The sequence below is a fragment of the Wasmannia auropunctata genome, unplaced genomic scaffold (assembly GCF_000956235.1).
Source record: "Wasmannia auropunctata unplaced genomic scaffold, wasmannia.A_1.0 LD334508.1, whole genome shotgun sequence".
Lineage (NCBI taxonomy): Eukaryota > Metazoa > Arthropoda > Insecta > Hymenoptera > Formicidae > Wasmannia > Wasmannia auropunctata.
Genome location: NW_012028382.1, coordinates 1,071,367 through 1,085,154, shown reverse-complemented (window position 1 = coordinate 1,085,154; position 13,788 = coordinate 1,071,367). Strand labels below are relative to the sequence as shown.

At 31.0% G+C, this 13,788-nt stretch overlaps 1 protein-coding gene across 9 annotated transcripts in view; it reads right to left on the bottom strand.

The window, feature by feature from the left end:
• Nucleotides 1-6,682: 6,682 nt before the first annotated feature.
• Nucleotides 6,683-13,788, bottom strand: part of LOC105458502 (calcium/calmodulin-dependent 3',5'-cyclic nucleotide phosphodiesterase 1A-like) — an 86,184-nt gene continuing 79,078 nt past the window's right edge. For all 9 annotated transcript variants that reach the window (XM_011703852.1, XM_011703851.1, XM_011703855.1 and 6 more), the window contains 7 exons: nt 11,437-11,686; nt 10,794-11,051; nt 10,224-10,393; nt 9,675-9,920; nt 9,152-9,378; nt 8,959-9,054; nt 6,683-8,768 (listed from right to left, as the gene is read on the bottom strand). In XM_011703852.1, the coding sequence (XP_011702154.1) occupies nt 8,677-8,768; nt 8,959-9,054; nt 9,152-9,378; nt 9,675-9,920; nt 10,224-10,393; nt 10,794-11,051; nt 11,437-11,686 (1,339 nt within the window). In that variant the 3' untranslated portion in view covers nt 6,683-8,676. The remainder of the gene's footprint in view (nt 8,769-8,958; nt 9,055-9,151; nt 9,379-9,674; nt 9,921-10,223; nt 10,394-10,793; nt 11,052-11,436; nt 11,687-13,788) is intronic.

Here is a 13,788-nt window from a genome sequence, read left to right as displayed (position 1 = left end):
TTTCACAACGGGATATCCCTGCGTAAAAATATCTTATAGGGTGTACATATTACACACATATTTTTCTGTCATCCCGTATCTCGTACAATTCTTAGCAACAAATGGAAGATATTTCTTGAATTATGTTAAATATATCGTTTGTTGTAAAACGAACACTCGCTGATAAAAATGTACTACATCAGTCTATTTTACACAGTATTTTTTATTTTAAATTATTGTCTGTCTTATACAATTATAGCTTTTTATGTTTTTGATCTGTAAGAGCCTAACTCAATTTCATTTCTAATCCCTAAATTTCTGCGGAGAATTTATTAGAGTTGTTAGATTTTTATGCATATTATATTAAAATTCAACTATATTACGTCTCATGTCTGTTTGAACATATTGGATTTTATATTGAACTCGTTGCTACCGCCGATCTCACAACTCATAAGCCTTGATTATCGCGATGACGACAGATTTTATAACGGCAAATTTTCGATGTGGAAAAATCGTATTGGACACGATTTAATTGCGTGTCAATCTTTCGTGAGAGAGAGTCCTCGAGCTCACGGACTTTTCCATTACGATGCGATGTTATGTGCGTATGTGCACGTTAGTTAATATTCCAATTCATCGTATCTGCACGAGTGGATCCCACACGATTAATGCGTTCTCGACAGCGAAAAAAATACAAAAAAGCCTAAGGCCTTATTCTTTTTTTTGTTATTGTTAAATAATAATATATATTAAATATCTTGTTTCAAAAATAATTTCAAGACCGTATTAATGTTATTTTATTTCAAAAAAGTAACTTTATTATATCATACAAATTTATAGTTTCTAAAATTTAATTATCTAGCATTTGTTACTCTTGTATAAGTTATATCAGTAATAATTGAACTGTCTAACATTTACAATTGATATAAAATATGTATAACATATCTACATAATTACTGTGTAATAGCGCAGTGATACAATAAACTTTTATTCTCAAAGTTATCAAAACCTAAACGAGACCAAGATCCGAAGAATAATTGAAACAATCTGTCGGCAGCATTTCCATTTGCGACGATTTGCCTTGAGTAACGAGTCGCGATCATTTTCAAACGAAAACGTCACGAAGATGTATCGTGACATCCGGTCATGACGTTTCCTCGACCGTGGCGAATCTCATACCGGCGTCTATTTAAAGTTGAAAGTTCGTAAAAAATCGACGTAGACTAGCTGAGACAATTACAAGCTTCCGTTACCGAAGGTGTTTTTCGATCGGACGAGATCTGCTAATGAAACTCGCAATTTCCGGTAACTCCAAACAGGATGCGCGACATATCTTGACGCGTTTCCCGATACGCGAAATTCATTTCGTCTCGCTACACGTATACGAAGTATTCCGAAAATCCAACTTTTAATAGCAATTTTAATAGCAAATTCTTTGAATAATTTTTATCTAATACATTTTAAATATAATATTCAAAATAACTTTATCTTGTCTAAAATAAGAAAATAGTGTTTTAATTTGATACTTAAAATTCAAATTGTGTACAGATAAATTTAATTATATTTTATAGAATATTTTATTAAAGCTGATTATCAAATGATTATATATTTAATTAAAAGATATTATATATCATTAAGTGTTATTTTTCATCTAGAATTAGTATGTATGTACGTCTATATTTATACATATAATGTATAACGCATTGGAGATCTAATCATCAAGTTAGATTACAGACATGTGCTCTCTATTTAATAAGAAATATCTTCTTTTGTTTTGAAACTTGTAAATTTGCACGTAAAGCGGAACGTGGATAATACCATACGTCGAACTTAGGAAAACAGATAGAACTTTCTGCACCAAGATGGCATAGTATTGCATTTCTCTTCGAAACTTGAGGGAGGTATCTCGCTTTTCACGAATTGTATTGTGTCTCGGACAATACAAATCTCGACAATCATATGATAATATGATTTGGAACAAAGAATTAAGTAAGGCATTATGGAAAAAGAGAGCTTTGATTTCCATTATATTGTCCATTATCATTTTCTGATTCATTAAATATTCTATTTATCGTAAAAAAACCATTTTGTATGTAAGAAAACTCTCTCTCTCTCTCTCTCTCTCTCTCTTTCTCTCCCTCTCTCTTCCCGGCCCCTATAACTTATTATTAATATAAACGATTAGCCAAAATTGCATCGAAATTTCTTTTTAACTAACTGTCCGATGCGTAACATATACATACTTAACATGGCAATTAATTTAATTCTCATAGCTCTCCACAACTCGCGTGTTTGCCCGTATAATCTAACTTTTATCCCAAATGAATCACTCTCGTAGATTTTTAATCCTTCGTCCGTGAACAGAAATTTCTGCACTATCGTTTTTTTACCCGAATTTAATCTCCACGAGTCACCCATTTCTTACTCTCATTATATCACTCTAACTTATCGCAGTCGAATAACTTACGCTGTTTTGCTGCCATTAATTACTTTTCCCATTTTCTCTAGCTATCTCACAGCCTCTATGAGTTATAAAAATTATATATTATTAGAGAGAGAGTGAGTTAATCATTGTTTGTAGACTCTCAATAAAAAGAAACATTTATAAAGATTTCTTTTGATATAAATGAGCTTTAGATATATTGAAGCGTAATTAGCTCATAGCAAAGACAGCTGATCTGATCAATTACACAAGAATTGTATAAATTTGATTAAGAATTATGCGCCCCGTACAATGATACAGTGAATAATGTGAACAAATATTATATATGAAAGAGTTAAATACAATCAGCTATACATATAGCTAAACTCATTCCATTTCTGCCTTTGCTTCTCGTAAATGAGCATCATCGTGTCACATGCGATTAAATGGACATGCAAACTCGTGCAAGCTTTTGCGGAGACAGTTCCGTGTACGTTTTCTTTTTGTCATAAGTATGTCTGAAGTATCTCGTATCGTATGTGAAACCTCTCCGGAGAAAAGTTTTGCTGGCTTTCTGTTGGCTTGTAAACGTAAGTGAAAATTGCTCAATAAGAAATTTCCACGAAATGAAAAGTGTAACAAGTATAATAACTAATTGTAAGCGAAACCGCGTTCGCAATGCTACTCCTAGCAATGATTTATCCTGACAAGTTATTATTAAAATAATTAGGTACATTATGTTTTTCTCTGCTTTATCGTTTGTATTAAAGACTCGATTTTTTTAGTCAAACATTGCGACGAATTTTTTATTTTTTTAAATTTATGGTATACTTTATGTGACACACTATTTACTAAAGTTATATTATTAGTTTTAATACAAGAGAAAAAATATTCTGTAAATATTCGTATTCTCGATATTCAGTTGTTTAATAATTTTAAAATACATGAAGTATATAAAATCAATGTAGGGAAAAATTCAGAAATATATTGACAAGAAAATAATATTTCTCCGAAACAACGAATGGACCGTTCGAGCAAACAACAATAATATAAAATGCTTCTAAATACTTCTTCTTCTCCTTATATTTTTTATCCTATCATTTTTTTCTGTGCTGTAAGAAAGAGAAAAAGAGAGATCGTGGGCCCTTTGTATTTGTGAGCCCAATTTCTCATCCTTGCTGTAAGATAGATGCGCTCCTGGAATATAAATCGTAGGCGAGAGCGGGGAGGCATGGGGACAAGAGCGGAAAGCGAAGGGAAAACGAGTTAGAAGTGGAAACTCACTAGGACACTTCAGGGTAGCACCATCAGCAATATTCAAAATCTTTTCTTCCCACCTACTATCGTTGATACTTGGCCGTTTTGACCGCGACCTCCGTCGCCGTGTATCTGCTTCTTGATTCGGAATTTTGCTGATAACCCACATCTGGGTTATCGTCCCGTTTTCGTCTGCACTCGAACTCAACCTTACTATGTAAGTTTGTTGCAATTGTCGTCACATCGAAAGAGTTCGGCGTCAGTTTGCGTACACATTGTGAAAAGTAACTGATATAGAATATCGATATATATATATATATATATATATATATATATATATGAAGAAAACATTTGATTATTTGATCGGTTATCTTTTCGATAGTATCCAAAATTAAAAGTTTTGTCGTTTGACTTGATATTCAATGATTATTTCCCGGTAGTAACCCAAATAAAACTTGAAATCGATATAAACAGGATAGAGCGTTATAGAATATTATAATAGTTTTATTAGATTTAACATTCGATAGAGTGGCTAATTCAAGTCTATACAGGCGGATTTACTTAACTGTATAAAGAAAATAAATTGTAGCTTATATATAAATTATGAACCAATTTGTCTCTTCCAACAAATTTTCTTGATATGCCTTAATTGTTCGATCTCCGATTTATCTATACAGCTTACGATAGAGTAATGGGCTGCGGATAAAATAAAAAACTTTTTTGAAATTTTTAGCAGTTATATCTATAATTATAAAATAAATAAAGTCAAAAGAAATTCTCATTTTCTATGAAATTTATGAAATACTCAAAATAAAAGAATAGCTAATAAGATAGAAAAGATAACAATTTTTCTTTTTTATCTAAAAAAAAAAAAAATAAATAAAAATAAAAAAAATATATTTACGTATAAATTTATAAAAAGATGATTAAAAATCACTTTATTATACTCTCTTATATGTATGTATGTCGAATTAAATCGATAATGTTTAATCGGGTATTTTTATTTCTTTGTAAAGTTACGCAGAGTACAATGCTAATCATACACGTGACGTATCTTTGTGTAATATATTAATATATCTCTCGTTTTATATGTATATATATATGTATATGTATATGTATATATATATATATATATACATTTACATTTCATTACATCACATCGAACGGACATGGTGCTGAAGTTATTGGTTATGTACACACTCTTGTAGGTATTAAATTGTGCTGGAAAATAAATCGAAAATGTACAATCATTGTAATATCCGCGGTGATACATTTAAAAACAATTAGCATCAATGTATTGGCATGAACGCATTGTCCACTAGAGATTTACAGTAATCGAGACTTATAATGAGATTACGAATAATATACAGACGTATTAATTTGAGAGAAGTAATAAGAGACTTAAGAAAAGGAGGAATTCACGTGTGTACTTTTGTCTTAAGAATTAGTAGTATTGGTCGAGTATTATTGAAACACCTTTGTCATCACGCGAGCAATATCGCGAAATTCTCGCTCGTTTTGTCAAACTACTCAATTAACTAATCATTTGCTTATGAAATATGTTTGAAAGGTGCTTCATCTCAAGCGTAATAATGTACTTGCGACACCGTTGTATGCAGCGTCGTTTTATTTATTCTCTCTCTCTCTCTCTCTCTCTCTCTCTCTCTCTCTCTCTCTCTCTCTCTCCTTTCTTGTATGTGATTTAAATTATAATATCGCGCATATCGTATAAGGAAAGGCCAGTATTAATTTAAGGAAAGCTCTAGACGAATGTACAATACAAATGAAATGACCGAGTCACGTGAATAAACGTATATATTTAACGCATAAAGGATTTAGCCTATGGTCTTTTGAGTTTAAAATCTAACAATGTATTTCGTCGTTTATTTATTAAGAGTGACGAGCGCCAAGCGAGTCTAAATAACGTTTTGATACGCAATTAATTTTATTTACGTGACTGGTCACTAATTCTCTTGATGCAACCGTGATTTCAATGTATTTTTAATTCTATCACGCGTTTTTGGCCCCTCGTTCGCTGCAGAAAAAAAATTTATTTATACATGACCAGTGCACAGCCATTGATATTAAAGTCTGATTCTTACGAAACAAGCTAATTTTACAATATATACTTTTGAAATAATACACAACATATACAGTATTGATCGTATCCTTGCAATAAGAAGTAAGACAAATGCTTAAGTAAAAACACTTTTAAATTATTTAAATTTTAATTAAAAAATTATCCAAGTAATACCTGTACAAAAGAAATTAAACATGAAATAAGATTTTTAGTTGAGCACAGCAATTAATTTTTTGGAATTGCTCGGGCTTTTCCGAGCTTTCTAAGTTAAATTTTTGATTTTGTTGATTTGGTCAGACTACGTTACAAGATAATGATAAAAAGAGGTTAAAAGTTATTTATATTATATATTGTATAATAGCACGAAACTTTCTGCTCCATAACAGTAACGTGAATTTATGAGGGAAATTAAATAAATATAGGACGGATATGTTGAATCTCAAAATAGTGAGATTATCCTATACATCTATATATCTATATAACATATATGTATATATATATATATATATATATGTATGTACATATATATTATTTATGTAATGATAAAACGTTTCACTCGAAAAATCTGCTAGTTCTGTGGTATATTTTACGCAATATAGCGGTATTTTATAGAGCCTCACCGCCAAATTATTGCCACGTAGACAGAATCGGATTCAATTTCGGTAGATACATTCATTTGTTATTTGTTATAAATTTAATAAACAAATTATAAGAACAAAGTTAGTGTCCTTTTAACCATAATGTAAGAAAGTTGATTGTGAAGAAATTACTATTTTTCCTCATAATTTAATTAACGCAAATTACTAACAGTAATTAATAAATTATTAAATTACTAAATGTGTACTAAAAATAATACATTTATGTACATCTATAAATCGTGAAATAAAAAGTCTGCAGTTATAGCGGCAACGTGTTCTTGCACGACAAGAAAAAAAACAGAGACAAAGAATTATGAATCTTTTATTACGCCGAAGCCTCCGATTCCTTTACGCGTATGACATAGGATGATAATGACGCATTGATACAATGGCAACTGTCTGTCATTATATCAAGAATTTATGCGTTTTCAAGAGTAATGCGCATTCGTTCATGGATATGTTTAATTACAAACTTAAATACGGACGTATGTGCATCGCTAACATGCGCGCTAATATATTGTACATTCTACAGCCGCTTTATCGCGAGGAATTCAACAAAATAATATTTTCTTTCTCTTTCTTTTGTATATATACATATATATATGTACATATACACGGAATATGCAATACGCATATACGTTAATTAAACTAAACACTAGTCATATTTGTTATTTGTTTGTCTTTATACATTACATACACATACATTAAAGCTGAACCAGTACGTGTATACGAATACACATCTAACAAATGGTATGTACAAGAATATTTTGCTCCTATAGATCTCTTTGCCGCGACTAATTAATAAACACGTGAACGAGAGGGATTGACGTTCCCAAGTCTCCAAGTGGTCTGTCACAAACATTTTGCACTCTACATTTGCAAAAAAAAAACTTTGCATTGAAAACCTCAGGCCCCGGTTATTCACAAAAAATTTCTTTAATTTATAAAAATAAATAAGTTTGCAAAATAAATTCAAAAATTCTATCTTGTGTAATATTCATATTCTTGTGCGGCAAGTATAAATAGTAAATAGTAAAAAAAATCGATGCGTTAAGTTTCTGAGATTCTTATCCAATAAATACAAATCTTGCGTAATCACCGTCGATAATTATCATATGTTTAAAAATATGTGGAAGTAAAAGAAAATAGCCATTATGAATTGCAATTGTAATATTATGCATGCCAAATATTTCTGCAACTTGCATCATTAGACTTTCTTTAAGTTTTAACAAAAAATATTGATTTCCGTTTATTTTCCTTAAAACAGTTGAAATATATTTTGCTCTTTAGGAAAGATACGATTTAATTATATCGTTATATCGGTATGAAGAAAGGTTCGACAGACTTCACTCGATGGAATAAATAACATTTACTTATTTTACTTATTTTAGCGTTGAAAAAAAGTACAACTTGAAATAATCTTCTTAAATAGAATTCTTAAATTCTTCACTTGTTGATATTAATAAGTTTCTCTCTCTTGTTATTTGATCTGTGCTTGTGTTTTGAGGGTGCTCTTTCTTTTTAGAAAGTATACGACTTCTGCAAGTATATACACTTGATTTTAGACTCTCTGCAGTTACATCAATTCTTGCCCTGCTTAATTAAAAAATAATAAAAGAGTACGAATGATTCACGATCTGTTTGTGCGAAATAATCGTAATATATAATTCATATTGTGATTCATAATTTATACTTTTCTTTTATCAATTTTTTGACCGTATATTATATATAATCATATATTTTCATCCATTTATAAATATAATTTAGAGGAATTTTAAGATGTCAAATTGTTAATCAAAAATATCTCATTTAAAATTAAAATTAAAAGCGCGAATTTATTTTGTTTCCTAAAAAGCCTTTAGAATTGACAACAAATGTTTAATCAAGTGATATCGATGGTGATTACTTGGAGGAGCGTTGTAACTAATGTAATGAGATCAAATAGAATTATGTGTATATGGAACTATAAAAAACAATCAGTTGAGATATATTCTATGAATATTCTACAAAATTAGCAGGACAAATATATGATTAGGGTCTTTGGTGTCAATCTAAACAAATTATTCCCCAACATATTTTATATTATTTTTGTGTATAGATCGTTCCATTTCCACTTATCTAATGTCCGTATGTCTATTTGTACTACCGAATGACGCTTGGCTATCATTCGTAAGCGTAATAAGAAATCCGTGTGTATGTAAGTCCTTATGATAGATGTCACATCTAATGTGCGATCACGAACTTCCCTGTAACTTAAAGTTACAGAGACTCTTGAAAAATACAATCGTCCGATGTATCTTTCATTCTTCGGCTGGAGCTTGCGCTCCTTTGCCATCTTCGCGATTACTGCTAGCCTTTTGTTCTTGTTCCTTTTGTGCTTTGGCTTCTGCGTCTGCAAATAAAATAGTAATCCGTTGTATTTTGTCAATCTTATTTTAAAAAAATGATGATTAACTAAATAAACTGCACTTAACGACAAAGTTCTCATAATTATGTTTTCTTCATTAAAAATTCTTTGTTAAAAAGTGATTAATTTTGTTTATGATTGATTAAATAATATTTAAATTTACTTGCAATAATACCTCGGACTGCTTGTTCCTTCCAGATTTTTTTATTCTCTGCGAGACAGGGAATCCAAGGTTTGCCAATCTTGAATCTTCTATTTTCTCCTCCCGAACCTGCAACGTCATTATTAGATAATTGTTATTTAACAATCTATGGAAAAGTGAAATTTTCCAGAAGACACAGCATGTCTCTGCTAAAAAAAAGTCTTACCGTTGTTGGGTTCATCCGTGGTATCCTTGACATTGAGCGGCGCGAGGACGGTTTCCAGCATGTCACTGCATACTTGCATGCTAGGCTCGACAATGAATTCTATGAATCCTATTTGAGATTCAGCTACCAGCGTATTATTGCGGTCGCATAGAGGAGAAAATGGCAATCCAAGCTCTCTCTCTTTATCACCTTGTCTGAAAAACTCTTCAAGAAGTTGCATCGTCCATCTGCAGAATTGAGAATTTAGAAACATTATCCATGTATTGTTATAATGTATCGCTTTGCTTTTGCTTTCATTAGAATATAAATCAATAGAGGAGAAATCTTTACTATGGTTTTTTATTTTATTACAATTTTCCTTTTATCTTTTTACTTACAATTAGCTTTGAAAATTGTAGGTACCTACATAACAATTTTGTAAAAATGATTTTGTTGTCTGATCTATAATAATTTCTAGCAGACTATGTTCCAAAATTGAAATAAAAAAATATCATTAACATTCTCTTTGAGTAAAAGGCTTCACCTATGATGAAGATCCCATCTTTTGGCGGGATGCGAGATATCGCAGCAATGGAGGACCAAGCTAACGGCTTTGCTCTTATCCACGCTTGGCTCTGCCAAAGTTAATAAATTTTTCATATTTTTTAGCTGCTGAAAGTGAAAACTCATGTCGGTGGCAAGAACCATATCAATTACGAGCGATCGAAATTCTCGAAATTCCTCTCTGGACAGATTCTGCAGTATATTACAATCATCTTCTCTGAGTATCCTAAAACCCGCAATTATATTGAAGAGCAATGGCATATCACTATATATGAGATATTATATGTATAATTCTACTATTCTACTTCTATAATAAGGAAAAAAATTAATCGTAGATATTACAAATTTTTAAGAGTTTAATTTTATTATATATTTGTAAGAATTATTACGAAATTTTTAACTTTAATATTTTATGCAAAGTAATTTTTTTTTTTGAGATAAGATTATCTAAGATAAGAAATCTAAACACACAAACTACAAACTGTCTGAGACAGCAATAGCAACTGCCAAATGGAATTTGCACGCGTACCGGAAGCTGGCCGAGATGTGATGATTTTCTAGTACGGCACGGTCGTTATATAGAAGCGCTGTATCACTACCGGACATTACGTGGAAATTGTTTGTGGTCCCAGTATGCTCGTAATCATGAATAATCGCTGCCACAAGGGTGGCGAAAATCTCGAGATCGGTCAGCCAATTCTGCAATGAATAATATTAGCCTGAAACTATTTCGCGTACAATACATATCGAACAAAAGATCGTCAAAAGAATGGTAAAGAATCAAACCGAAGTGAGTAAGAAGGATCCCTTCTTTTTGTCAAACTAACGACTCGAGCTTTAATGAACCGATTGAGATTTCTTTTTCATTACTTGCGCTGCATTTTACACGATTTTTTCCTTTTGTTTAGACAAAGAGATTGTCAAACAAGATTATATTAACACACATACACACACACACTCTATTTCTATTTTCGAGAAATTTTTACTCGCGCTAATGGTAAATTATATCCTAATATATCGTAAAAATACTATACACATGTATTTATAACATCTCTCTCTCTCTCTCTCTCTCTTTCTCTCTCTCAGAGAAATTACTCACCATCAAACCTGTTTGACACAAGATGTAATGCATCGTTTGCGCAACATCTGCAGCGTGGAGGTTGTTGTGGTATGGGTTTCGATGCCTGCAATAACCCTCCTCGACTCTTCCGAGAAAGCACTCCAAAACTACGGGAGGTACTTTAAACTTGTGAATCATACCATATCGATTGAGGAGGTCATAGCCCAGGTATTTCACTGGCGTGCCCAGAGCGGCCTCATTCAAAGAAAATACATCGAACGACCAATCATCTAAAGTCTTGAAAGATAAAGGAAGTAATTTAAATATTTAAAATTTCAACAACTCTCGATCTTAATAATAAATAATCTCTTTAATAATATATAATCTGATTGATTTTTGATTTATTTAAAATTCTCGTTTTCTTGAGACTAATTTTGAGATAAAGAAATCAGTAATTTCTAATTAAAAATGAAACTGTATAAATTAGAATCACCGAGATGTAAAAAATAAGTGTTTGTAAATAGTTAGGCGTGTTGTGTACTACTCCAAATTTTCTAGAATTCAATATCTTGAATTCAATATATTCATATCTTTACATCGTGATATATTTATATTTGTTAAAAATTAATTGTCATATAAAAACGCGAGTACTCTCTAACCGCGTGACTCGCTGACGGATTACCTTAAGTACTTTCACGACTTCCGGCGGAAATTGCATGAGGGCGGTGTTCGTGACCCTCCTGTAAATCCGATCGACGAATATGCCTGCTCTTATAGCGTGAGCAACTGAACGGAATTTTGGTTTCTCATCAGCTTTCCGCCTGGTGGTGGCGAGCTGCCTAGTGAAAGTCGATGCCAGCCACTCGCGCACTTCCGGTGGCACCGCATCTGGCTGCACCTCCGACAGCTCGTCATCTTCATCGGCCAGTCGTCTACAGGAGAAAATTATCGAAGGCGACATTATAGATCAGCAAAGAACTAACGCGCTGATACATTCGACATGAACAAAATAATCCTACCTTCGCTACGCACGATCTAATATCAAGTTGATATTTTCGAAAATTAATCGCTATACTAACTCGCTTAACATAATCATATGGAAAGGATTAATGTATACTTTTTGATTTATTAGCTCATGTTATTTAATGTTAACTCAGTGTAATTTGTTCTACCTATTATTTATCTTTCGTGTATCAAATACGTCATAAAAGTCATACATTTATAGATTGTTAAAAGCATTATTTGTTTAAAAGATCGTTGTGTAACAGCTCACGAGTCAATGTTCGATAAAATAATTTTCCATTACTCGCGAATTATAAAAACAAATCACAATAAATTACGATATATATTCGGAAGCTAATCGATTCTCTACTACATTCTATTATTGTACGTACTATATTCTATGAGAATGTGATGTCTAGAATATTTAGAAAAGATATTTTAAGAGCAAATTTTCTTGCACGCATATTATTAAAGTATTCTTTAGCTATTTCACAAGTCCGATGTAAGTTACTTTATACCGAACATAATTTTTTTAATGTATCAAGACTCTATTCTATTCTACGTAATTCTAACTCACTCGCTAAAACTAACGCTCTAATTAAATTAAATATTAAAGTATCGGCAAATAATTTAACTAAGGTCATACTTATTATATCATTTTAGTAAAGAAGTTAATTGTGTGAATTATAAATATGCGAATTGGAAAGGAATATTGCATTGAAATAAGTGAATGTAATGGGAAATGAGGATTTGTATAAAAATTGTATAGAAGTTTAAATAAGCTGCGATCTTTCGAGCGTGTTTCGTGTCTTTTTGGCCTTTTTGGCCAGATTCGATGCACAGATCGCAGCAGTGATTTGGTAGACTGTGCGAAGATCTGTCTACAATAAGTTGTCAATCATCTTACCAAATAATTTCGAAAATATTCCTCAGAGTCAACATTAATGCGACAATAACCGTAATGTTACAATATACGCAAAATGTAATTTCGCAATTCTGTTTAAAAGTATATTTCTGACGTATACAACGATCTTAGGTGCGAATTACACAAAACAGAAAACACCCGGAAATCATTGCTAGTAAACAGGTGCGAAAATTTGGATGCTACTAATAACAATAACAGTTATAACAATTAGTTAAAAGATGAAAAAAGAAACACATGTATAAAATATTTCATAATCGTATACAATCAACTAATTATTATAAATAATATAATTAAAATTTCGGAATAAATAACTAACAGATTTAGTTAAACGAAAAAAGCTTCATGTGTTTGCATGCGCATCATATAATGCCAAAAATTGCGTTATATGTATATCAAATGGCTGAGAACCATTATAAACAAAACACACACACACACACACACAACTTTTCTATTTATAAATTTCATGACTTTGATTTTTGAAAAGTGAGCTTTTCCTTAACACATACATAATACTTTACAGAAGACGTGTATAAACGTTTTAAATATATTAAAAACTGTATCTACACGGAGAGATTTTTTTTCAATTTACCCTGCAAATCATGTTAATTGTGAGACAATATAGTATTTAGGCAAATTTTACTGTGCACTACAATAAATTTTACTGTAAAATCTTATTGTTGTACATAGTAAAATTTATTGTAGTGCACAGTAAAATTTGCCTTAATACTATATTGTACTTATACAATTAACATGATTTGCAGGATAAATTTAAAACAAAATTCTCTCCGTGTATAATATTATAATATAATATATATTTAAATATGTATTTAAATTTTAAATATCAAGTTTTAAGTTAAATTTGTAATCAAGTAAATTTCTGTTAAAATTAAAGTTGTGTAAAATTAAAGTTAAAATTAAATGTTTCTCTTGTCTATTAAATTTTAAATGCCTAATTCATTAAGATTTTTATTAAATACTTTATTCTTATTGATCATAACTCTATCTTAATCTATCCTGTAATGTTCATAACTTGAAAAAATATATAGGTCCTGGAACATCCTGTATAGTACCTATATATATGTATATATATATATATATATATATATA